Source organism: Protomyctophum parallelum (genome assembly GCF_964188405.1).
Source record: "Protomyctophum parallelum genome assembly, chromosome: 22".
Lineage (NCBI taxonomy): Eukaryota > Metazoa > Chordata > Actinopteri > Myctophiformes > Myctophidae > Protomyctophum > Protomyctophum parallelum.
This window is the reverse complement of record NC_139714.1, coordinates 32,719,822-32,747,478: the sequence shown is the minus strand read 5'-3', so window position 1 is coordinate 32,747,478 and position 27,657 is coordinate 32,719,822. Positions and strand designations below refer to the sequence as shown.

The window sequence follows — 27,657 nt, the reverse complement described above, 5'->3', positions numbered from 1 at the left end:
GATTCCCAATTTCCCCACCCATACGCATTCGAGTCTACCGAAGTATTAGGTGAGAATGTGACCTAAGACCCACAGAGAGACAGATGTCATTGAATTGAGCATTATCTATACACAACAAAGTGTGAATATATCTAGCTATAAAGCAAGTCTTCTCACTTTGTGCTATCTAGATCTAGCATAGTAAGACAAGACACAACAGATACAATGGTTCTTCTGACAAGACAAGACACAACCGTTCTCAATGTGTGAAGGGCCGTCATTTGGCTTCAGGCTTGTCGTCATCAACATTCTGTGTAGACGTGTCATGTTCAGTTGTTTGTGTGAACCAGGTAACCAACCAGTTTGACAACCTCTTCTCTTTCCTTGTCTCTGTCTGTCTCTGTCTTTCTCTGTCTGTCTGTCTGTCTGTCTGTCTGTCTGTGTCTGTCTGTCTGTCTGTCTGTCTGTCTGTCTGTCTGTCTGTCTGTCTGTCTGTCTGTCTGTCTGTCTGTCTGTCTGTCTGTCTGTCTGTCTGTCTGTCTGTCTGTCTGTCTGTCTGTCTGTCTGTCTGTCTGTCTGTCTGTCTGTCTGTCTGTCTGTCTGTCTGTCTGTCTGTCTGTCTGTCTGTCTGTCTGTCTGTGCGTGCACATTGTCAAAGTCTTTCTCAGGTTTGTATCAGTTACTGTAGTTAGGTAGTCTGCCACAGTATACTGTCTGTTTAGAGCCAAATATGTTTCTAGTTTGTGTTGTGATTGTGTGAGTTCGTTCCAATATGTGATGTATTTATCTTTTTCTTTAGTTATAATTAATAGTCTCTGTCTGTCTCTCTCTTTCTCTCTCTCTGTCTCTCTCTCTCTTTCTCTCTCTCTGTCTCTCTCTCTCTTTCTCTCTCTCTGTCTCTCTCTCTCTGTCTCTCTCGGTCTCTTTCTCTGTATCTCTGTGTCTCTCTCGGTCTCTCTCTCTCTCGGTCTCTCTCTCTCTATGTCTCTCTCTCTCTCTGTCTGTCTCGCTGTCCCTCTCTCTCCATGTCTCTGTCTCTCTTTCTCTCTTTCTCTCTCTCTCTCTCGCTCTCTGTCTCTCCGCCCATCTCCACTTTATCTAATCAGGACACAGAAGTCATTTTATTATCCAGCCCAAAGTCTACAGTACAGAACCAGAACCAAGGGTGGTCTACAGTACAGAACCAGAACCAAGGGTGGTCTACAGTACAGAACCGGGCGGACAGGATTCATGACAGGTAAAGATTCAAACAAACATTTGATGACTTGTAGGTCTACATTCAATATACATAAAAAAAACCCCAAATAAAAACTACACTAAAATGTCAGGAAGGGACTAGTGGACAAGAGATCTACTATTAGTCATTTTACACTTGGATTCATGCTGAAAATAGCAGATCTACAATTGATCTATATTGTTTATAGCGTATGAGAGTTTATGAGTTTTATTATTGGTAGGCAGACAAAAATTAAAAAATTACTCAGCCATCAGATGGAAAATTCATTGGATTTATAACCAGATTATAAGAAAAATTAAATAAATCTACCTGGCATACTGGAAAGAGACCACCAAAAACCAAAGCAAAATGGAATGCTGTGACACTTGCTTTGGCAATGTAAACGTTTGTTTTCTCATGCCAATAAAGCTCCTTTGAATTGAATTGACTCAAGTGCGCACCCAAGTGGTCAGACGTTTCATATAAATAAATAACAGTCACAACATGTGCAATGCAATGACATCATCCAGTAAAGGGGGTCCCCAAATTATTTAAACACCTAAGAAAATAAATAATGTTTTTTTTTTGCAACTGAATGGCTGGAAAATGGAAATTAAGAGTTTACATAGTACACACGGTACATGCATAAACTTTCCTTAATGATTATATCTGGTTTCAGTATTCATTTATGATATATTTTCTCTATTATTAAGGTTATTTTTGCAGTCAGTTTGTATTGGGGGCGGGGCAGGGGTCGCGAGTGATGGCCAAAGCATTTCCGCGGGTCCCCGGAGGGGGTCCCCGGAGGGGGTCCCCTCCCCAGCCAAAAACGTTGAGAACCCCTGCAGTAAGCATATGCTATTGCACTACTGGTCTGTCGTGACACTATATTACTGGAATTACAAATTCTAAAGTCTAGGATACCTTAACTATAATTAAAAGTTAAAGATGGCGCCGTATTCACTATGGTGAGCTAAGTTGTGTGATGTTAACTGTCACCGACCAACCTGACAATGCTCCAAATGTATGTGCAGCTATTTTAGATATTTTTGAAAAGTCGTGAAAATGGAATATTTATTTTTCTGTTTTCTGTTTTTAACTCAAATCTTTGCTTCTGGGGGGATGGGGGGGTCCCTGGAACTACATATTTTCAGATGGGGGTCCCTGGAACTACATATTTTCAGATGGGGGTCCCTGGAACTACATATTTTCAGATTGGGGGGTCCCTGGAACTACATATTTTCAGATGGGGGGTCCCTGGAAGTACATATTTTCAGATAGGGGTCGGCGGCCAAATACATATAGTTTCTGGGGTCCTTGACATTAAATATTGAGAACCACTGATATAGATACATGAGGTTTAAATTTTTTTTATTTTTTTTATTTCGACGTCAGTCCTAAATGGGTTAAGTGCCTTCCAGACTTTGTGCCCCCAACAACCTGGCCTAGCAGAGACCTTTCTAGTTGAATGTGTTTTAAATTCAGAGTGCTATAATGTAAGAGATGTTTGACCAGTGGCTGTAGATTCAACATGGATTATAATGATTCACTAAATATTGTTCATCCTCTCTTTTCTACCAGGAGTCATCAGGAGATAAGCCGCCATCATTTTCAACAGCACTGCATGGGGCCAGAAGAGAATGTCCCATTCATTTTGCTTCATAGATAGATAGATGGATAGAACATTTAAAAAAATCCTTTTATTAAGAGTTTGAAGGCTGGAATCAAGCCAACCAGCGACCTGATAAATGAACTCGTAACGACATTTTACTGTAGCTGATAATACAATATCTCTATGGAGAAAATGAGTGGGAGTTCTGCTTCTGGCGCGTCATCGTTGGTCTCTAGTGACGGAGACGACCCGGCCGATGAAAGGTTTGAATTGACTCATTTCTCCTGCGTGTTTACAGATGCGTGCGCGTCGTTACCGATGTAGCGCGACGCTGCTTTCAACCACCTTATCGCAGACGCACCGCTCTGTTCCTTATGGCAGACGCACCGCTCTGTTCCTTATGGCAGACGCACCGCTCTGTTCCTTATGGCAGACGCACCGCTCTGTTCCTGCAAAATACACTGAAGCATCATTAATCTATCTCTGTTCCTGCAAAATACACTGAAGCATCATTAATCTACTCCATCGTGCAGCGGTGTTGCTCGTCAAAATGATAAAAAAGTTGTCAGGAGGACAGACAAGTGATAGATGTAAATAGATTTAAAAGCTTACACTGACTCCGACTCTTAAAAAAATGTTTGCTCATAAAACAACGTTACATAATTATGATTTTAACCGTTTTAAATTGTAATGTTGTTTGTGCATATCCAAATAATAATAATAATGGATTATTTTTTTAATCGTTGGCAATATTAAAACTTAAAGGACAACTATTGTTTTTTTTCAATCAAGGTTGATGTTTTAGGTTGTTATTAGAGAAAGTAAAAGATGAGTGTTAATTTTTTTTCATTTGCTGCTTTCTTTCGTTTTAAGGGATTTTAGCTGATTTTGACAGGGGGCGCGGGCATTCGAGCATGGAGCTAAATATGTATTTTCTTTTACAAAATGTTATTTACTATAGCCCTTTATTATTATTTACTATAGCCCTACTACACTCCAATAAATTACATCTGGCCACAAAAGATCACAGGATCTGTCAAAAACAGCTAAATTCCTAAAACAAAAAGCAGCAAATTAAAAAATATATACACTCATCTTTTACTTTCTCTTATTTATAAATAAACTAAATCCTGTTGATCCTCTCTTTGTAACAGGGTTGATCATCACAGAGCAGAGTCTCCTGTACCCAGCTGTGTCTCCATGAAGAGTGACTCGTCCATGCATGGACTTATTGACTTCAAAGATGGACACCACTCTGCTGATCAAAGGTTGAAACATGAACTCCTTTACAACCAACACCTCCATCTGGTGTCTGAATTGTGTACTCCAAGTCAAATCAAACTTTATTTCTAAAGCATCTATCTGAGCAGATCTAATGGGGAGGGGCAGAAATGGAGTAATGTGTTCACGTTTTATAGACAAAAAAAAAAAAAAATACTCTAAAAACGCCTTCTCAATCCTGACCTAAGTTTTAAGTGTTTAGAGAGGCACTTGTCTTTATCTCCTTGGGCAAATCATTCCATTGCACCGTTTGTACTACATGGAATACAAGCTACTGTTATGCTAATTACTGTCTGTTATTTACTTAGTATTATTTCTAGTAGTATTATTCACTGTCTCTGTTGTTTATGTATTGTCATTTCTGTCTGTATGATTCCAGAAGTGTCCACCACAGAGCAGAGTCTCCAACTCCCAGCCTTCTGTCTGTGAAGAGTGACTGGTCTAAAGGCATTCCTCCTGACTTCAGTAACGAACCTGGACCTCCTGATTCACAGTATGTCAACCCTCCTATAAATATATACAACACTATAACACTATAACACTATACAATATACAGTATAACATATTTTATAGTGACGGTGAGAAGGCGGGCAGCTGTGTTCTGCACTAGCTGTAAACGCCTGAGTGATGCCTGGTCGATGCCAATATACAAAGAGTTGCAATAATCTATTCTTGATGAAATCAAAGCATGGATAACCATCTCCAGCTGTTTTTAGGGGGAGGTAGGATTTGACCGTGGCGATGATTGGAAGAAGATAGTTTTAACGACGGAGATGATTTGTTTATTAAGTTTGAAATATTTATCAAAAATAAAACCAAGAGGGGGGACAGTGTCACAGTCGGTAGTGTTTTCGCCTCACAGCTAGAAGGCCCTGGGTTCGATTCCCGCTGTGGGCGCTGGGGGCGTTTTCTCTCCTCTGCGTCATTAGAGCCCATACCCGAGGCGGGGTTGGTGAAAGGGCCTTTCTGTGTGGAGTTTGTATGTTCTCCCCGTTTCCCCTAGGGTAGGTACGCTCACATGTTCTCCCCGTGTCCCCTAGGGTAGGTACTAGGCATGTGGAAAATAATCGATACGTATCGATTCATCGATTATGACGTGCGCGATGCGAGTGAATCGGTTCATTCACTGTGTATCGGTAAAATTGACGGGTGAAATCTCGATGCATCGTTCGCGGAGTGCTTGCATCGGTAAAATCCGTGGTTGCACCGTTTTTTCATGGTAAATTTCACCCTATCCTGTGTTTCCGAGGCGCATTGAACGGATCAGAAAAGGAAGAAAAAAAAAAGGTCTCTCGCAGCCATAGCTCGCAGCGCACACACAGGGCACGTTCGGAAATAGCGCACTGAGCCCACTGTGCAATGCAAACTAATAGGAGAGTGTGCTCCGGTGTGGTATTTCCGAACGCGCCCACAGTCGGTGAACAGAAGCTACCGTACGACGGTGCAGAGTAGACACGTTGAGACAACAGACTCAGAGTCAGACTATAAAGAGCACCCGTGACTAACAGAAGTGAGCCCCACGCATTAAACAAGAAGCACCACCTTTACTCTTTAGCTTTATAAAATAGCTGTCTGAGTAGCTTTGTCCGTCGATCAGTTGACTTTTCACTGTAGCGCTGCGTGCTGGACTGCTCGTATCTGATCCACACTCCACAGCTGTGCTTGCTGATTATCCGACGCAAATCTGCGTCGCGATCCTCATCAATTTGTAATTAAAGAAAGCTTCTGCAGTCTGCACACACGTGTAAAACAACAACAACGCCACAGCAGGGTGTAGTAGTACTGCTTGTATTGCGTTTAAAGTTGTTTACAACTTTCCACTGTCCAGCTTTCCCCTGCTGTTCTCTGGGATAGAACTTAGAAGCCTTATTTATATTCTGCAGCAAGACGGTGTCGCACGCCTAAAATTGCAGATCCACAAGCTCACAGCGGGGCGTGGATGAGACGCGTTGTGAGCTTGTAGGCCTACATCTGCTATGTATTTATAACGTTAATAATACATGCAGGCCAGGGTCTTCAATGTTTTTCAGGTCAAGCCAAGGACCACTTAGCTGAGAGTGAGAGATCAAGTAGGGACCCCCACTATACATAGGCAATTATATTATAAAACTGTTGCAGATTAAACTAGACATAGACTTGTTTGACAGCACTATACAAGTGTGACCTGTAATTTTTGTTTTGTTTATTTGTTTCTTTTCTATTTATATGTTGGTAACATTAATTGATGAACGATAGGCTATTACATTTTAATCTCTTGAACCCTCTATACTCAAAACCTCAAATTGACCTTTGAGATATAATAATTATACTATAGCCTATGATTATTAGTAATCTAACAATTCCACAATAACCAGCAGAGAGCAGACCCTTTGTTTACTTACATAATTCTATAGCCTAAGTTGGGTTGTTTGAGATGCAGAGCTATAATACTAACCTACAGTAAAACAATAAATTCCTTTGAATTTAAATGTAATGCTTTTTTACATGTTTTGGGAAATTAATAGAGCTTTAATATAAATCCTTTCTATTGTGATGAATCGCCATCAAATCGCATCGTATCGGTCGAGGGGTGAATCGCATCGTATCGCATTGATTTGAACTAAATGGTTATCGCATCGCATCGCATCGGGAAGAGGGGTGAATCGTATCGCATCGTATCGCCAGGGGATTCCATGTATCTCTAATGTATCGTATCGCTGGCAGTGCATCGAGATGCGTATCGAATCGTGAGATGAGACGAGATTCACATGCCTAGTAGGTACCCTCACATGTTCTCCCCGTTTCCCCTAGGGTAGGTACCCTCACATGTTCTCCCCGTGTCCCCTAGGGAAGGTACCCTCACAAGTTCTCCCCGTGTCCCCTATGGTAGTTACTCTCACATGTTCTCCCTGTGTCCCCTAAGGTAGGTACCCTCACAAAAAAACATGCAGTAATCCTGGTCGGAATGTGTTAAGGAGATAACTGTTACAATTGCTCAATTCAACAGGCCCATTCAGGATTCTAAAAACGCCTTCAAAATCCTGACCTAAGTTTTAAGTGTTTAGAGAGGCACTTGTCTTTATCTCCTTGGGCAAATCATTCCATTGCACAGTTTGTACTATATGGAATACTAATTACTGTCTGTTATTTACTTAGTATTATTTCTAGTAATATTATTCACTGTCTCTGTTGTTTATGTATTGTTATTTCTGTCTGTATGATTCCAGAAGTGTCCACCACAGAGCAGAGTCTCCAACTCCCAGCCTTCTGTCTGTGAAGAGTGACTGGTCTAAAGGCCTTCCTCCTGAGTTCAGTAACGAACCTGGACCTCCTGATTCACAGTATGTCAACCCTCCTATAAATATATACAACACTATAACACTATAACACTATAACACTATAACACTATAACACTATACAATATACACTATAACATATTTTATAGTGACGGTGAGAAGGCGGGCAGCTGTGTTCTGCACTAGCTGTAAACGCCTGAGTGACGCCTGGTCGATGCCAATATACAAAGAGTTGCAATAATCTATTCTTGATGAAATCAAAGCATGGATAACCATCTCCAGCTGTTTTTAGGGCGAGGTAGGATTTGACCGTGGCGATGATTGGAAGAAGATAGTTTTAACGACGGAGCTGATTTGTTTATTAAGTTTGAAATATTTATAAAAAATAAAGCCAAGAGGGGGGACAGTGGCACAGTCGGTAGTGTCGTCGCCTCACAGCTAGAAGGTCCTGGGTTCGATTCCCACTGTGGGCGCTGGGGGCGTGTTCTCTCCTCTGCGTCATCAGAGCCCATACCCGAGGCGGGGTTGGCGAAAGGGCCTTTCTGTGGAGTTTGTATGTTCTCCCCGTTTCCCCTAGGGTAGGTACCCTCACATGTTCTCCCCATGTCCCCTAGGGTAGTTACCCTCACATGTTCTCCCCGTGTTCCCTAGGGTAGGTACCCTCACATGTTCTCCGTGTGTCCCCTAGGGTAGGTACGCTCACATGTTCTCCATGTGTCCCCTAGGGTAGGTACCCTCACATGTTCTCCCCGTGTCCCCTAGGGTAGGTACCCTCACATGTTCTCCCCGTGTCCCCTAGGGTAGGTACCCTCACATGTTCTCCCCGTGTCCCCTAGGGTTGTACCCTCACAAAAACTTGCAGTAATCCTGGTCGGAATGTGTTAAGGAGATAACTGTTACAATTGCTCAATTCAACAGACACCTTTTAACCCATTCTAAAAACACCTTCTCAATCCTGACCTAAGTTTTAAGTGTTTAGAGAGGCACTTGTCTTTATCTCCTTGGGCAAATCATTCCATTCCACAGTTTGTACTACATGGAATACAAGCTACTGTTATGCTAATTACTGTCTGTTATTTACTTAGTATTATTTCTAGTAGTATTATTCACTGTCTCTGTTGTTTATGTATTGTTATTTCTGTCTGTATGATTCCAGAAGTGTCCACCACAGAGCAGAGTCTCCAACTCCCAGCCTTCTGTCTGTGAAGAGTGACTGGTCTAAAGGCCTTATTCCTCCTGAGTTCAGTAACGAACCTGGACCTCCTGACTCACAGTATGTCAACCCTCCTATAAATATGTACAACACTATAACACTGTAACACTATAACACTATACAATATACACTATGACATATTTTATAGTGCCGGTGAGAAGGCGGGCAGCTGTGTTCTGCACTAGCTGTAAACGCCTGAGTGACGCCTGGTCGATGCCAATATACAAAGAGTTGCAATAATCTATTCTTGATGAAATCAAAGCATGGATAACCATCTCCAGATGTTTTAGGGGAGGTAGGATTTGACTGTGGTGATGATTAGAAGAAGAGAGGTTTAACGACGGAACTGATTTGTTTATTACATTTAAAATATTTATAAAAAATAAAGCCAAGAGGGGGGACAGTGGCACAGTCGGTAGTGTCGTCGCCTCACAGCTAGAAGGTCCTGGGTTCGATTCCCACTGTGGGCGCTGGGGGCGTGTTCTCTCCTCTGCGTCATCAGAGCCCATACCCGAGGCGGGGTTGGCGAAAGGGCCTTTCTGTGGAGTTTGTATGTTCTCCCCGTTTCCCCTAGGGTAGGTACCCTCACATGTTCTCCCCATGTCCCCTAGGGTAGGTACCCTCACATGTTCTCCCCGTGTCCCCTAGGGTAGGTACCCTCACATGTTCTCCGTGTGTCCCCTAGGGTAGGTACGCTCACATGTTCTCCATGTGTCCCCTAGGGTAGGTACCCTCACATGTTCTCCCCGTGTCCCCTAGGGTAGGTACCCTCACATGTTCTCCCCGTGTCCCCTAGGGTAGGTACCCTCACATGTTCTCCCCGTGTCCCCTAGGGTTGTACCCTCACAAAAACTTGCAGTAATCCTGGTCGGAATGTGTTAAGGAGATAACTGTTACAATTGCTCAATTCAACAGACACCTTTTAACCCATTCTAAAAACACCTTCTCAATCCTGACCTAAGTTTTAAGTGTTTAGAGAGGCACTTGTCTTTATCTCCTTGGGCAAATCATTCCATTCCACAGTTTGTACTACATGGAATACAAGCTACTGTTATGCTAATTACTGTCTGTTATTTACTTAGTATTATTTCTAGTAGTATTATTCACTGTCTCTGTTGTTTATGTATTGTCATTTCTGTCTGTATGATTCCAGAAGTGTCCACCACAGAGCAGAGTCTCCAACTCCCAGCCTTCTGTCTGTGAAGAGTGACTGGTCTAAAGGCCTTATTCCTCCTGAGTTCAGTAACGAACCTGGACCTCCTGACTCACAGTATGTCAACCCTCCTATAAATATGTACAACACTATAACACTGTAACACTATAACACTATACAATATACACTATGACATATTTTATAGTGCCGGTGAGAAGGCGGGCAGCTGTGTTCTGCACTAGCTGTAAACGCCTGAGTGACGCCTGGTCGATGCCAATATACAAAGAGTTGCAATAATCTATTCTTGATGAAATCAAAGCATGGATAACCATCTCCAGATGTTTTAGGGGAGGTAGGATTTGACTGTGGCGATGATTAGAAGAAGAGAGGTTTAACGACGGAACTGATTTGTTTATTACATTTAAAATATTTATAAAAAATAAAGCCAAGAGGGGGGACAGTGGCACAGTCGGTAGTGTCGTCGCCTCACAGCTAGAAGGTCCTGGGTTCGATTCCCACTGTGGGCGCTGGGGGCGTGTTCTCTCCTCTGCGTCATCAGAGCCCATACCCGAGGCGGGGTTGGCGAAAGGGCCTTTCTGTGGAGTTTGTATGTTCTCCCCGTTTCCCCTAGGGTAGGTACCCTCACATGTTCTCCCCATGTCCCCTAGGGTAGGTACCCTCACATGTTCTCCCCGAGTCCCCTAGGGTAGGTACCCTCACATGTTCTCCGTGTGTCCCCTAGGGTAGGTACGCTCACATGTTCTCCATGTGTCCCCTAGGGTAGGTACCCTCACATGTTCTCCCCGTGTCCCCTAGGGTAGGTACCCTCACATGTTCTCCCCGTGTCCCCTAGGGTAGGTACCCTCACATGTTCTCCCCGTGTCCCCTAGGGTTGTACCCTCACAAAAACTTGCAGTAATCCTGGTCGGAATGTGTTAAGGAGATAACTGTTACAATTGCTCAATTCAACAGACACCTTTTAACCCATTCTAAAAACACCTTATCAATCCTGACCTAAGTTTTAAGTGTTTAGAGAGGCACTTGTCTTTATCTCCTTGGGCAAATCATTCCATTCCACAGTTTGTACTACATGGAATACAAGCTACTGTTATGCTAATTACTGTCTGTTATTTACTTAGTATTATTTCTAGTAGTATTATTCACTGTCTCTGTTGTTTATGTACTGTTATTTCTGTCTGTATGATTCCAGAAGTGTCCACCACAGAGCAGAGTCTCCAACTCCCAGCCTTCTGTCTGTGAAGAGTGACTGGTCTAAAGGCCTTATTCCTCCTGAGTTCAGTAACGAACCTGGACCTCCTGACTCACAGTATGTCAACCCTCCTATAAATATGTACAACACTATAACACTGTAACACTATAACACTATACAATATACACTATGACATATTTTATAGTGCCGGTGAGAAGGCGGGCAGCTGTGTTCTGCACTAGCTGTAAACGCCTGAGTGACGCCTGGTCGATGCCAATATACAAAGAGTTGCAATAATCTATTCTTGATGAAATCAAAGCATGGATAACCATCTCCAGATGTTTTAGGGGAGGTAGGATTTGACTGTGGCGATGATTAGAAGAAGAGAGGTTTAACGACGGAACTGATTTGTTTATTACATTTAAAATATTTATAAAAAATAAAGCCAAGAGGGGGGACAGTGGCACAGTCGGTAGTGTCGTCGCCTCACAGCTAGAAGGTCCTGGGTTCGATTCCCACTGTGGGCGCTGGGGGCGTGTTCTCTCCTCTGCGTCATCAGAGCCCATACCCGAGGCGGGGTTGGCGAAAGGGCCTTTCTGTGGAGTTTGTATGTTCTCCCCGTTTCCCCTAGGGTAGGTACCCTCACATGTTCTCCCCATGTCCCCTAGGGTAGGTACCCTCACATGTTCTCCCCGTGTCCCCTAGGGTAGGTACCCTCACATGTTCTCCGTGTGTCCCCTAGGGTAGGTACGCTCACATGTTCTCCATGTGTCCCCTAGGGTAGGTACCCTCACATGTTCTCCCCGTGTCCCCTAGGGTAGGTACCCTCACATGTTCTCCCCGTGTCCCCTAGGGTAGGTACCCTCACATGTTCTCCCCGTGTCCCCTAGGGTAGGTACCCTCACATGTTCTCCCCGTGTCCCCTAGGGTTGTACCCTCACAAAAACTTGCAGTAATCCTGGTCGGAATGTGTTAAGGAGATAACTGTTACAATTGCTCAATTCAACAGACACCTTTTAACCCATTCTAAAAACACCTTCTCAATCCTGACCTAAGTTTTAAGTGTTTAGAGAGGCACTTGTCTTTATCTCCTTGGGCAAATCATTCCATTCCACAGTTTGTACTACATGGAATACAAGCTACTGTTATGCTAATTACTGTCTGTTATTTACTTAGTATTATTTCTAGTAGTATTATTCACTGTCTCTGTTGTTTATGTATTGTTATTTCTGTCTGTATGATTCCAGAAGTGTCCACCACAGAGCAGAGTCTCCAACTCCCAGCCTTCTGTCTGTGAAGAGTGACTGGTCTAAAGGCCTTATTCCTCCTGAGTTCAGTAACGAACCTGGACCTCCTGACTCACAGTATGTCAACCCTCCTATAAATATGTACAACACTATAACACTGTAACACTATAACACTATACAATATACACTATGACATATTTTATAGTGCCGGTGAGAAGGCGGGCAGCTGTGTTCTGCACTAGCTGTAAACGCCTGAGTGACGCCTGGTCGATGCCAATATACAAAGAGTTGCAATAATCTATTCTTGATGAAATCAAAGCATGGATAACCATCTCCAGATGTTTTAGGGGAGGTAGGATTTGACTGTGGCGATGATTAGAAGAAGAGAGGTTTAACGACGGAGCTGATTTGTTTATTAAGTTTAAAATCTTTATCCAAAATAAAACCAAGAGGGGGACAGTGGTACAGTCGGTAGTGTTGTCGCCTCACAGCTAGAATGTCCTGGGTTCGATTCCCGCTGTGGGCGCTGGGGGCGTGTTCTCTCCTCTGCGTCATCAGAGCCCATACCCGATGTCAGGGGGTATCCGGCTAGCCGGTTAGCCGACCGTTAAGAAATATCCGAGTATGCTTATCAGCTTTACGGTTAATTTGCATAATAATAAATGCGTGTTCTGATCTTAAATCCCTTTATTTTAGATTGTTTTTAGTAGTAGTACAACATAAACATTACAGAGACTGTAGTTGTCACTAGTGTACAATACTGTACAAAACTGTTGTGATGTTGCACACATGCCTAAAATTGCTGTTATTTGCGCCGCCCAGCTTGTCACACTCCAGGCTGCATGAACAGCGCTGCTCGGGCGCTGTTTTCTGCCCCCTCAATGTCCCAAATTTCTCTGTTGTACTCCGTCTCCCCACACTGGCACGGCTTACGGCTATCAAGTTAGCCATGCGCTATCGATGTTCGAGGGGTTTCTCGTCAGCGAAAAGTCAACAAACAGAACACGGTGACATGCATGCTGATCTTCCTTAATAATTAATAAAAGGCTTAGCCCATGTGTCCAGTGGCTTTATAGTTAGGCTATAGGTAGCCTGCGCTAACGTGTTAGGTTTCTGGTCTAGAGGGGCGGGTCGCGGCTCAGATTCGCGCACGCCCTGATTGGATCTCATCGATCTGTCCGTCACCCACGGCCCCTCCTCTCCCCCCTAGTGCAGCGCTACGTCACATCATTTGGAGCGACGCCCACCCGGAAGGGTTGACTCCCACTTTTAGACCAGAGCGGCCAATGCGTTCCTCCAGGCTTTTTTGCACCAACAAAAATGAAAGCCTGGTACCGAGGCTAGGCTATAGGCTGCTCAGATCTGGACTGGACTTATTTATGTTTTGGAATAGAACCGGCGGACCTCTACTGTAGACACGCAGATGCGTGCATGCAGATGCGATGCATTGTTTATTGATTATTAAGCCTACAACAATTTATTTATATTGTTAAATGTTGCTTTAACACTACGAAGTCTGAAAAAAAATCACTACTACTCAGTCGGCTGAACGGTCAGGGGGACCGTGTTTTTGGTGCGATTTGATTGGCCACTCTCTCCCCCACACGTCCCTCTCCAGCTGGAGAAGACATTGTTCAAGCCTGCATCCCATTTCCAACGAATTAAATCATAATATGTTTCTTAACACATGTTTTCACTCCTAAAATGTATAAAACTAATAATACATGTGAAAAATATATATTTTGCCGTTGCCCGTTAGTACTATATTGCAACATAGCCATGGAAGAGTGTCACGTTGCTGCCTTTTGTTGTTATTTTTTTCCTTCCAAAAGAGCAAGATCACTTGTCTTTTCTTGTGTGTTATCGATGTAATTAATATATGTGACCCCACGCGATGTACAGACTGCTTGACTAGGCATGTAAACATGACATAATTGTATTAATGTTTAAGTGTAATGATGTTATTGACCGGATTGTCCGTAGTCCTCCAGCCGTTAGCTTACAGTTGCTAATATTATAAGCTAACAACATTACTAAAGCCAATGTATTGCATTAAATGCGGCCTGTCCGCGGTAAATTACTTATACAAGTGAGTCGCGTTATATTTACCTAAATTACCAGCCAAAGTACATTCCAAATAAACAATTATTAGCCACGTTATGTTGTTATATCAGTTTAATTAATAAAAAACATCGTTCATAATACGGCCGTTAGCACTGTGAATTCAACATCCGGTGAGGAGAGGATACGGTTCGTGTATGTGTTGTGTATGGAAGTCAGCGCATACAGTGGCTTACCGGATGTAAGCCTTGCACACTAAATAGAAAGCCTGCAGCCTGGTGATACAAAAAATAAACTCCACACGTGAAATGCACTGCATGTTGAGGAGAAACACCAGCTCAGCTGCTGTTTATAACATCGTGCAGTTATTGAATTCATGAACATTTGCATGCTTCCCTGAGAGGGAGAGAGAGAGAAAAAGTTTACAGATAAAGAAGGACGGACAGGCTGAACTCTTTTGACTGACAAAGAGCTGGCGATATTGAGCCTATATGCCAGAACAAATTAATCCACAGCAGCATGCCTACATAAGTTCCACGTCGCTTGCAGAAAGAACTGTTCTTTTGACTGACAAAACATTTAGCGGTTCGGGAGGTCTATCTGGTTGGAATTATTCAAACACTTTTTATTTTGTATCGCGCATCGGCAAGCGTTCTCGCTTCATGGAAAGTAAATGTCGGGTCGAGTCTAACCGAGCATTCAATAATAATAATAATAATAATAACAATGATAATAATCATTGTATTCATATTCCTATTATCTTATCAAAATAATAAACAAATTCCAAGTTAATTAACCAGCCAAACGTATATGATTTAATTCGTTGGACATGGAATGCAGGCTTGAACAACAACAACAACAACAATGCCGTCTCCAACTGTCTGTTTGTGTGTTCTTTTTTTTTCTCCACCCCTACCACCATAACCACCATAACTCGCTCATTTTTTGCTCATTTAAAAAAAATCAAAATACCATGTAAACTATGGAATTGGGGCTTTCATTTGGTATATAAATCGGTTGTGTAGGCGCTCTCTACGAAACGATATCAAGTGAAAAGGAAATGTCGGGGAATCACCATTAACACCATTATCAAGCAGCACAAACAAAAGACGAGAGGGGGAGAAAGGGTGACGGCGGTCGATTGGGCCGATTATAGTCAGACTGAGTAAGAGATATATGCCTAAAATCATATTTACAAAATGTTTCAAATGGAAAAAAAAACAGAGATGATTTCAACCGAATATTTAGACAAAGTCATGCAAGGGGAACTTTCTCTGGACTCCATGGGCTAAGAAAATAAACGTTGAAATTTCAAATTCGGTCAGAACGGCTGCTCAGACTTCCTAGTGTTAACAACATTTTGTTTGTCTTTTAAAAATACATGCATATTACATTTGGGGTAGCCTATTAAAATAATCAACAACCGTTAATTAACCGGATAATGCCATCAGCTACCCGGCTGGAAAATTAACCGTTAGATACATATGTATCTATATGTATATATTCTATTGTCTTCATCTATATGTATATATTCTATTGTCTTCATATATATGTATCTATATGTATATATTCTATTGTCTTCATCTATATGTATATATTCTATTGTCTTCATCTCCACAGAGAGACATTCAGAAACACACCTGGACAGAAGACATTCAGTCGAACCACACCTGGACACAGTAAGACTGGACACATTTTACACCAACATTTATTTAAATTAATAAAATGTTTAAATAGCAACAGATTAAATATACTCGTTGTATTCCTGTTTCAATGTCCAAATACAAATACTGATGATAAACACATACATTTAGCAAAAAAAAAACGATCCAATCTTGTTTATTTTAGACAATTTTCTCATTTTTTTTTCTTTTACAAATTTAGATTTTCTGTAGGATATATACATAGTAGTTTTAATGCTATGGATTGTTCAATGTAAAGTTGTAAATTAAGCATAATGTTTAACATGTATTAATTGTCTCCTCATATCAGATGTCCGTCTGCCGGAGTATGTAAAGGTCTATAAGGTCACTTTGGACGGTCTTGATCATGTGGCATACGTCACTGAACATCCCTCCCTCTCCAACATCTACACAGAACTCCACCTATCAGCGGGAGTGAGTGAAGGGGTTAATCAGCAACATGAGGTGTGGCAGCTTGAGACCGCCTCCAGCATGAAGACCATCTATGATGTCATAATCAAGTGCCGTGCCATCTTTAAGACCCTCCTCCCTGGCAGAGACACACCCTGCAGCAGAGTTCTGACCATTGGCATCGCTGGCATCGGGAAGACATTCTCTGTGCGTAAGTTCGCTCTGGACTGGGCGAGAGGTTTGGAGAACCAAGACATCAATCTCCTGGTTCTCTTCGCATTCCGGGAGCTGAACTTGGTCCGAGATGAGCAGCACAGTCTTCTCTCACTGATCCATGTTTTCCATCCAACGTTAGAGAAGGTCACAGCAGAGCAGCTCGCTGCCTGGAAAGTTGGCTTCATCTTCGATGGTCTCGATGAAAGCAGGTTTCCGCTGAAATTCCAGAACTTCGACAACAATGACGTCGTCTCTGATGTCACGGTGACATCATCGGTGGGCCTGCTGTTGACGAACCTCATCAAGAGGAATCTGCTCCCCTCGGCTCTCCTCTGGATAACCACCAGACCTGCAGCAGCCTATCAGATCCCTCCTGAATGCGTTGACATGGTGACAGAAATACGAGGGTTCACAGACCCCCAGAAGGAGGAGTTCTTCAGGAAGATGTTCAGTGATGATGAGGAGCTGGCCAGCACCATCATCTCACATGTGAAGACATCAAAGAGCATCCACATCATGTGTCACATCCCAGTCTTCTGTTGGATGACCGCTACCGTTGTGGAGGACCTGGTGAAGACCGGCAAGGGAGGACAGCTGCCCAAGAACCTGACCGGGATGTACAGCCACTTCATATCGATTATGATAAAAAAGATGATGACGAAGTATGGCGAGACTGACAGGGATGTTCTTCTGATGCTGTGCCTGCTGGCGTTTAAACATCTGAAGAAAGGCAGCGTCACGTTCTACCAAGAAGACCTGGAAGAGTGTGGTCTCGATGTGAACCACGCCGCGCTGTACTCGGGAGTGTGCACAGAGATCTTCAAAGAAGAGACCGTTCGATCTCAGAGAAAGATCTACAGCTTTGTTCATCTGAGCATCCAGGAGTTCCTGGCTGCAGTCTACCTGATGCACTGTTTCACACAGAAGAACATGAAGGTACTGAAGTCATCCCTGGGAGGAGGAGGAGGAGGAGGAGGAGGAGGAGGAGGAGGAGGAGGAGGAGGAGGAGGAGGAGGAGGAGGAGAAGAAGACGTCTTCGTGCAGAGAGCCATCGCAGAATCCCTGATGAGTATGGGAGGAGGAGGAGGAGGAGGAGGAGAAGAAGAAGAAGAAGAAGACGTCTTCCTGCAGAGAGCCATTGAAGAATCCCTGAAGAGTATGGGAGGAGGAGGAGAAGGAGGAGGAGGAGGAGGAGGAGGAGAAGACACACAGAAGAACATGAAGGTACTGAAGACATTCCTGGGAGATGATGTCAGTTCCTTGGAGGACTTCCTGCAGAGAGCCAGCGAAAAAGCCCTGGAGAGTAAGAACGGCCACCTGGACCTCTTTGTCCGCTTCCTTCATGGCCTCTCGCTGGAGTCCAACCAGAGTCTGTTAGGAGGCCTGCTGGGTCACACAGAGAACAGTCCAGAGAGCATCCAGAGAGTCATCAACAACCTGAAGGAGATGGAAATGGAAGATTCGAGTCTCTCTCCTGACAGATTCATCAACATCTTCCACTGTCTGATGGAGATGAACGACCTCTCAGTACATCAGGAGATCCAACAGTACCTGAAGTCAGCGGACAGATCAAAGACAGAACTGTCTCAGAGCCAGTGTTCAGCTCTGGCCTTCATGCTGCTGACGTCGGAGGTTCTGGAGGAGTTTGACATGCACCAATACAACACACCAGCAGGAACATGGGGGGCGAGATCCAGACTACTCCCAGCTGTGAGGAACAGCAGAAAGGCTCGGTTAGTAGTCATGTGGATAGAAAACCTGTTATAATCAATCTACCATCACACCTAATTACTATAATAATAATTAGGTCTTAAAGTGTGTGTGTGTGTGTGTGTGTGTGTGTGTGTGTGTGTGTGTGTGTGTGTGTGTGTGTGTGTGTGTGTGTGTGTGTGTGTGCGCGTGCGCGCGAGCAATATTTATACAGCATTTTTGCCTAAATGGAACTGACTGACACGCACAGAGAACAAAGTAAAAAGAATAAATAAGAATAAGAAATTTGGGCGGGAACCCCTTTTGTTGTTTTAACCCATTTTGGGCGGGAACCCCTTTTGGTGTTAGCATCATGTAATGCTTTCGCTATTGAAAAATAGCAGATCTACAAGCTCATAGCGCGCGAAGAACGACTGACATAGAAACAGCTTTTTCAGAAAACTGTCAGGATGTACAGTACAAGACATTTTTCGAATCTGATCTCCAGTGGGGTTAATATGGGGTTAATATGGGTTAAAAATATGGGTTAAAATGGGTTAATACAGATTATCTGTCTTTCACTTTGATGTTTATTGGTTGCCTGTTCTTATATGACCTGTTCTTATCTGACCTGTCAATATCTGACTAACTAGACTGTTCTTATATGACCTGTCAATATCTGACCAACTAGACTGTTCTTATATGACCTGTTAATATCTGACCAACTAGACTGTTCTTATATGACCTGTTAATATCTGACCAACTAGACTGTTCTTATATGACCTGTTAATATCTGACCAACTAGACTGTTCTTATATGACCTGTCAATATCTGACCAACTTGACTGTTCTTATATGACCTGTCAATATCTGACCAACTAGACTGTTCTTATATGACCTGTCAATATCTGACCAACTAGACATTGGTACATTTACATTACACTTTATAGTTCATTTCATTGAACATGAATTTGATCTAATCTGTGTCGATGATCACTGATTTTACATCATCTACATTTACAGACTTGTTGGCCTTGACCTCAAAAAGGCAGAATATGAGATTGTGGCTTCAGCTCTCAGCTCTAATCCTTCACATCTAAGAGAATTGGACATCAGTTATAATGACATAACGGATCCATCCATGGACCTGCTCTCTGCTGCATTGAAGAGTCCAAACTGTCATCTGGAGATACTGAGGTCACATTATTATTTACATTAGTTCTGTTTTATTTATTATTTATAGTTTGATTCTTAATAATAGGAGTGTTAATTAAGTTGACATCATGGTATCCCACTGATTAGAATAATGATATGGTCAGAGTTTGTGTTGTCTAGTTCACACTCTCACATCACAATGCTACGGTACAGTAACTACAATATGTGATCCATCATGGCTGCTAGGGAATTATCATTATCAATGCTACGGTACAGTAACTACAATATGTGATCCATCATGGCTGCTAGGGAATTATCATTATCAATGCTACGGTACAGTAACTACAATATGTGATCCATCATGGCTGCTAGGGAATTATCATTATGTGAACTAATGGGGTACAGTGATTACAGTATGTAGTCATGTTGGCATGCACGCACACGCACACTTACACACACACAGTTCCTATGTTGGAAGATTAAGATTATGATGATTTACTTCACATTATCCCTGCCTGCCTTCTCTTTCCATCTCTTGGGGTCTTTACTCCAAAACTGTGATATTCAGTCCAGATATTTCATGTGTAATTACAGACTTGCTGGCTGTACCTTCACACAGACAGGATTTGAAGTTCTGCTCTCAGCTCTCAGCTCTAATCTTCTCCATCTGAAAGAATTGGACCTCAGTTTCATCTGCCTGCAGGAATCACAACTGCTCCAGCTCTCTGCGTTACTGAAGAGTCCACAGTGTGGACTGCAGATCCTGGGGTAAAGAATGTGTGTTCTCTCTGTGTGGATCTCTACGTGAACATCAACACAGCACTTTGTTAAATGTGTATTTCTCTGCAGGTTGTCAGGCTGTGGAGTCACAGAGGAAGGCTGTTCTTCTCTGGCTTCAGCTGTGACCTCCAACCCCTCCTCCCAGCTGAAACAGCTGGACTTGAACTTCAGCCACTTAGGAGACTCTGCTCTGAAGAAGCTGTCTGCTGCCCTGGAGACTGTCAAGTGAGTAGACTTGTGTAGAGCGGCCGTCAAAGGTTCCAGGTTAAATTCCCGGCTCCTCCTGGCTGCCACATGTCGAAGTGTCCTTGAGCAAGACTCTGAACCCCTAACAGCTTCCGATGAGCATGCATGTTTTCCTCTGCCATCGATGGGTGAATGTGAACTACATTGTAATGTAAAGCACTTTATAAATGCAGTTTCCTATATTATCATATCATATTACCATATGATCCATGGTTCATTCTAGCAGAGATTTAATATACAGTAGATAGTGTATATGTTCCATGGTTCTATAATCTATAACATAGATTAATATACAGTAGATAGTGTCTATGTTCCATGGCTCTATAACATAGATTAATATACAGTAGATAGTGTCTATGTTCCATGGTTCTATAACATAGATTAATATACAGTAGATAGTGTCTGTTTCCATGGTTATATATAACATACATGGGGGGCCAACTGGCGGCCCGGGGGCCACATGCAGCCCCCACCATCACTTAAAGCGGCCCGCAGGTATATATATCCGAACATTGATATATTATAGTTTTGATGTCTATTTTTTATGTCCAATGTATTTGTATTTGGTTCATAAAGTTAAATGCATTTGAAATTAAATAAAAATGTTACATTTCAGGATTCCAATTCAAAAATAGCAAAAGAATAATTCAGGATTTCAGTTCAAATAATAGCAAAAATAGCTGATCCACAAGCTCAAAACGCGTCACATTGCGGCGTGTTGTGATTGTGCTGTACTTTAACATTAATATACAGTATAGTCTGTGTCTGTGTTCCATGGTTCTATTTCTAACATTTTGAATGTACAGTGATTGATACAGACAGTGATTTACAGTGAGTGTTATGATGTTCACCATGATATACTAGAATGATAAACAGCATCTAAATCTAAACAGTGTTCTAAATGACATCATAGTCTAAAGACATGAGGATAGAAGTATTGATATATTTAACATGTCTATAATCTATCTATAGAGATGATAGAAGTATCAGTGTAACAATCGCCCTCTTCACAGCAAGGCAAATTATTAACTAAGGAATAAATCAGCAGGATCGTGGGGTTTACTCTGAACACTTTATGTAGGAAGTTGTAATTGACGAAATCACAGGTAAACAGTACACTTCACAATGACGTCTCTCCCTGTCTCTTTCCCTACTAAATGAAATAAACAAACAAGAAAACAAACTCAAACCAACAGTCAATAATTACATTCAAACCCCCCTCCCGCCCCAAACCAGTCCCAAAGTCAGCGGAACGCAACTGCGCTTCGAATTAAACAAATAATAAAAACCTCATCCGACCTCCTCTTCCAATGAGTGATGTTTGGACAGAGTCTGTGGGAGAATGATGACAAAATGTGTTTAGTAAATATTTGGTGGGACTAAAACAGGCCGATGTGAGACATTAAGCAGCAGGTTTTGACTTCATTCATTGTTGTTCTACTTCCTACAGTGTGAATCATGGAGGAGAACACTGGACTAAACCTCAACGCTGTGAGTCTGTCTGTCTGTCTGTCTGTCTGTCTGTTCCAGGGGGTCCTTGGGGGGTTCCAGTTGGTCTGGGGGGTTCCAGGGGGTCCGTGGGGGGTTCCAGGGGTCCGTGGAGGGTTCCAGGGGGTCCGTGGAGGGTTCCAGGGGGTCCCCAGCTAATTGTGTTAATTCAGCATTACACTCATATTGACCCATTCTGACCTGAGATCAGATTCTGAAAATGTTCTTCTACATCCTGACAGTTTTCTGAAAAAGCTATGTTTCTATGTCAGTCGTTCTTCGATTTTTCAAAAATAGCAGACCTACAAGCTCGTAGCGCGCCACCGAGTGGCGCGCTACGAGCTTGCAGGTCTGCTATTTTTCAATGGCTAAAGCATAACATAGTGCTAACACCAAAAGGGGTTCCCGCCCAAAATGGGTTAAACACTTTATCCATATTTTATACGTTGGCTATTTAAAAATAGCAGATCTACAAGCTCACAGCGCATCACTGCGTGCCGCGCTTTGAGCTTGTACATCTGATACATTGTGTGTGTGTGTGTGTGTGTGTGTGTGTGTTAAGGCTGTCCCCGAACATTCAGGGTTCGAATGTTCGCTCGTTAAGGTTGGCACTTGAATCTTAATTAATTTTTATTATTATATTTTTTTATTATATATATATATTGCGATATGCATAATAAGAGTACTATGTTCATGTTGTGTTTACAATAATTTGAAAGTCCTGCAGACGGCAGAAGAGACAAACACAGTAACACACACACACTCAATGCGCTTCTGAGAGTAGCCTACATACACAGGTGGAACAAATTAATGAAAGAGAGACTAACGATCAAGCTACGCTCTCGTTGCCTGCCAGGCTGCCAGCAACTCATTCAACTCATGGCTCATTTTTGTGTGTGTGTGTGTGTGTGTGTGTGTGTGTGTGTGTGTGTGTGTGTGTGTGTGTGTGTGTGTGTGTGTGTGTGTGTGCTGGGAGAGAGGGAGGGGGAGACGCGCTGCGCTCTGATCATGTTCAAGACGGATATCTCGTGTTATTATAGTGTATTAAAAGTAAAGACGGTTGTATCCACACTCAAAATGCACACCTTCCCGGTCAGCCAACCCGGTAGCAACCCTCACCAACCCCTGATGAACTTAACCATTATTTCACTGATCGTCTATGCAACGTCGCCCCGGAGGATCTATTTATGAATTGCAGCCTGGTTAAAAGCACTCTGAGAAATTAATTAATTAGAACCAATTAACCAAATGGTTCGGATGTTCGTTCGGAAATTCCTGCAAATGTTCGAGTCCTAAAAACAGGGCTAGGGTACAGCCTTAGTGTGTGTGTGTGTGTGATGATACGTGCACGTGCGGTCGTGCTCCGTGCACGTATCATTCAGTGAAGGATGTATTTAATGTGTACTGTGTTGTTTTCTCATCAGATTTCCAGCGTCTCACTCTGGACACAAACACAGCACACTGTGTCCTCTCTCTGTCTGAGAACAACAGGAAGGTGACCCGTCAGGGTGATCAGGTTCATTCATATCCTGATCATCCTGACCGGTTTGATAGACAGCCTCAGGTTCTGAGTTCAGAGAGTCTAGATGAACGCTGCTACAGTGAGGTACAGTTCAGTGGAAAGGTTTGGATAGGAGTGACTGACGGAGACATCAGTAGGAAAGGAGACGGTCTGGACTGTGATCTTGGAGAGAATGAACGGTCCTGGTGTCTGTACTGTGCTGATGGTACAGGATGGTACTCTGTCTTACACAATAGTAAGCATACTATCCTTCCTATCCGTCCCTCTGGCTCCAACAGAGTAGCGGTGTATCTGGACCGTACCGCTGGGACTCTGTCCTTCTACAGAGTGTTAGAGGACACTCTGACTCACCTGTACACCTTCCAGACCACCTCCACTCAACCGCTCTACGCTGGGTTTCAGTTGTTCCATGACTCCTCTGTTTCTCTGTGTGAGGACAGACAGGCGGTGAGGACAGACAGGCAGGCTGTGAGGACAGACAGACAGGCTGTGAGGACAGACAGACAGGCTTTGAGCACAGACAGACAGGCTGTTAGGACAGACAGACAGGCTGTGAGGACAGACAGACAGACAGTGTGTTGTATCATAATGTAATAATCAGGAACAGGTGTGGTGGGGGGGGTGTTTACATAATCAATATGTTTTGGTTTCCATGGAGTCACTGTTAGGGTTACCATTAGGGTCATTTGGGGTCACCGTTAGGGTCATCTGGGGTCACCATTAGGGTCATCTGGGGTCAAGGTTAGGGTCATCTGGGGTCACTGTTAGGGTAATCTGGGGTCGTTGACATGTAAAAGTAGCACAGTGGTTCTCAACCTGTGGGTCGAGACCCTCGGGGGGGTCCCAACATGTTTTTTCTTAAGATTAGTTTTTGGCTTTTCTATTGTATTGTATTCTATTTATATTCTATAACAATCATATACCTCAAGGAAACATGCACACACACACACACACACACACACACACACACACACACACACACACACACACACAGTGTGATGTGCATTGGGTCCAGATGGTTCAAATGGAACCAAATGGACCGCGACGGGGCACGGCACCTCCAATAAACATCCACCCAATCCACTTCTCTCCACCTGAGTCGTGCCCTGAGAGACAAAGACTTTGAGAAGCACTGATGCATCCTATATTATACATGATGTGTTGTCCAGTGTGTCGCAGCGTGAGCTTGTAGATCGGCTATTTTGTGTAAAAAAAACAGTGTAAAAACAGTCATTACGACCGCATCAAGGCCCGCCAAATGTTTTATTCCAAAGACTGACTAAAACTAAAATAGAAATGTGCTGCCCAAAACAACACTGTTGTCACAATGCTGTTATCTTATATAACTATATATTTGTTGTTATATTTGAGATGTGTTGATTAAAAACATATTTACATTTCATGCTGTTGAACGCCTTCTTTGACCCTCCTATCATGTCCTATGACCCTTCTATGAGGGGCGCTAGTCCCTCCTATCAGCAGCTTTTCAGGGTGAGTGTGACCTGTAATGGGAAAATGACATTTCAGTCTATGTGAGCTAACTGTTGAGAGAAAATACTCTTCCACCTGTTACCAGCAGTCAACAACCTATTTGTGTTTAGACTAGCAGAATAGAACAACATCATACAAGGACATGTGTTAAACCATATAAGGCTATGTGTTAAAGAAGTGTCTTGTTGCATTTTCAACCATGTGTATTTTTATTATTTGGAACCTTCTCGAATTGTATAAGAGAGGATGGAAACCTGTAATTGGGAGTTGTCATAATGCTCCGGTGTTGTGCTGCTCCAGGACCGGTCTTATAATAAACCAGTGATTGTGTTCTCAACACTTTTGACCTTTTACTTGATTTGGACTTCGACTTCTTCCCATTTTTTGATTGTAAGTCTGATATTCCTTAACAGAACCTCCTCTGACCCTCCTATGAGCAGCTTTTCAGGGTGAGTGTGACCCTCCTATGAACAGCTTTTCAGGGTGAGTGTAACCCTCCTCTGAACAGCTTTTCAGGGTGTGTGTGTGACCCTCCTATGAACAGCTTTTCAGTGTGAGTGTGACCCTCCTATATGACCCTTCTTTGAGGGGCGCTAGTCCCTCCTATAAGCAGCTTTGCAGGGTGAGTGTGACCCTCCTATGAGCAGCTTTTCAGGGTGAGTGTGACCCTCCTATCAGCAGCTTTTCAGGGTGAGTGTGACCCTCCTATGAGCAGCTTTTCAGGGTGAGTGTGACCCTCCTCTGAACAGCTGTTCAGGGTGAGTGTGACCAAAAAGCAAACATTGAAGCTAAAAGTGAGGGCAGAAAGATTGAAGACAGAAACGGTGAGGACACAACATTGCGATTGGCCGGAATGACATTCCGGATGATTTGATTGGTTGAACACGGAAAGTGATGTATGATGAATGATAAGAGCGCCCCTCACTTCACACGGGTGTGATTTTTCTTTTTCCTAACCCATTTTGGCCTGACGTCGAAATTAGAAAAATGTCTTCAAAATCCTGAAAAACCTTATGTTTCTGTGTGCTCAATATTTCATGTCAAGGACCCCAAAATTATATGTAATTGGCCACCGACCCCCATCTGAAAATATGTTGTTCCAGGGACCCCTCAGAAGCAAAGATTTGAGTTAAAATGTTCACTCTGTAATAATATATATTCAAACATTTTCACAATGTTTAAAAAATAGCAGATCTACAAGCTCATAGCGGTGCCGCGCTATGAGCTTGTATAGATCTGCTATTTTTCAATAGCTAAAGTATAACATAAATTACATAATGCTTAAAACAACAAAAGGAGTTCCTGAACTTCCTGCCCAGAATGGGTTAATGAAAGATGTTATACTTCCAGATTACTTCCATGTGTAACTATATCATACCATGCGTTGTTACACTTTAAACTCCAGCTTCTCGCTCAAATGTTTTCAAAAACATTTTTCAGAGCAATGTTTAATTATGATAAAAATAAACATTGTTTAGCTGTAAATGAACATTGCGTGTGTGTTTACATCGTGGCTCTCATGTTGGAAACGGCAGCGGGCGCAGCTGGTGCTCCGAGGCTTTGATTAGGCATCGGTCTGTGTTACGGTTACGTAAGAACTTATTTCTTACGGTCCGTAAGAACTTAATCACACCCGTGTGAAGTGAGGGGCGCTAATATACAGTATTAAAGTAATCAAAACTCATGTTGATTATATAGGTGATGTACAACAATCATTACATTCTCTTTATTGTTAATAGCATTTAATGTTTGTGTTTAGGGACAAGATGACGTACATTTTCCCTTCGTTGTCAAGGGTTAGGGTTAGTGGCGTTAGTACTAATGGCGTTTTTAAAACAAACACTGAACTAAAAACAAACATTAAACCTGTATATATACTCACAAACAGACCTGCTGAATTCAGCCATTGACCAATCAGAATCAAGCATTCAACCTAGCCATGTAATAAGCTATACTATAGGCCAGTGGTTCCCAAAACTTTTCATGTCAAGGACCCCCAAATTGACCCCAATTAGAATATATATATATATACCCCCGTAATATAATAAATATATAACAGGGACCCCCATAGTATAATAAATATATGACAGCGACCCCCGTAATAGAATAAATATATGACAGAGAACCTGCTTTGCCTTATTTATGACTGCTATACTTCCAGCCACTTTGTACTTGACGTTAGTAATGTGTGGTTTCCAGCTAAGTCTGTCATCTATTGTCACGCCCAGAAATGTATTTCCACGGACCCGGTCAATAGCAATCCCATCAATATGTATATGTACCTGTGTGTTAGTCCTGTGATTACCAAATGGTATAAACTCTGTCTTGCTCACATTTAAAGATAATTTATTATAATCAAACCATAACCTTTATTTACTTAATTCTTCATTGATGTCAACCTGCAGTTTATCCAGATTATCACCAGAGCAAAATACATTAGTGTCGTCTGCAGAAAGTATTAGTGACGGGTGGCAGCTTTGATATTTTGTAAATATCATTGATATAAAGAATAAATAGTTTCGGCCCCAGTACTGACCCCTGGGGTCCAGCTTCACAAACTGTTGCCGTCTGTCCAAGTAACTTTTAATCCAGTTTATTGCAATGCCTCTGATACCAGTTTTCTCCAGTTTATTTACTAAGGTGTTGTGTTGTGATGGATAGTGTCAAAAGCTTTTTTTGAGGTAAATGAATATTCCTATTGCGTACTGCCGATGATCAATTGCGTCTGTGA

The 27,657-nt window shown here is 42.6% G+C and overlaps 1 protein-coding gene across 1 annotated transcript; it reads left to right on the top strand.

Annotated features, from left to right (window-relative positions):
• Nucleotides 1-1,146: 1,146 nt before the first annotated feature.
• Nucleotides 1,147-25,800, top strand: LOC310853130 (NACHT, LRR and PYD domains-containing protein 14-like; the record flags this gene model as incomplete). Its single annotated transcript, XM_083757369.1, has 16 exons — nt 1,147-1,216; nt 2,777-2,944; nt 3,000-3,070; nt 3,962-4,075; nt 4,468-4,581; nt 7,295-7,408; nt 8,520-8,603; nt 15,868-15,926; nt 16,240-17,492; nt 17,781-18,289; nt 19,268-19,441; nt 19,994-20,167; nt 20,249-20,404; nt 21,876-21,916; nt 23,338-23,882; nt 25,684-25,800. Exons 3-16 carry the CDS (start codon nt 3,000-3,002, stop codon nt 25,798-25,800), a joined length of 3,525 nt encoding a protein of 1,174 aa, XP_083613495.1. The 5' UTR covers nt 1,147-1,216; nt 2,777-2,944.
• Between the last annotated feature and the right edge of the window lie 1,857 nt (nt 25,801-27,657).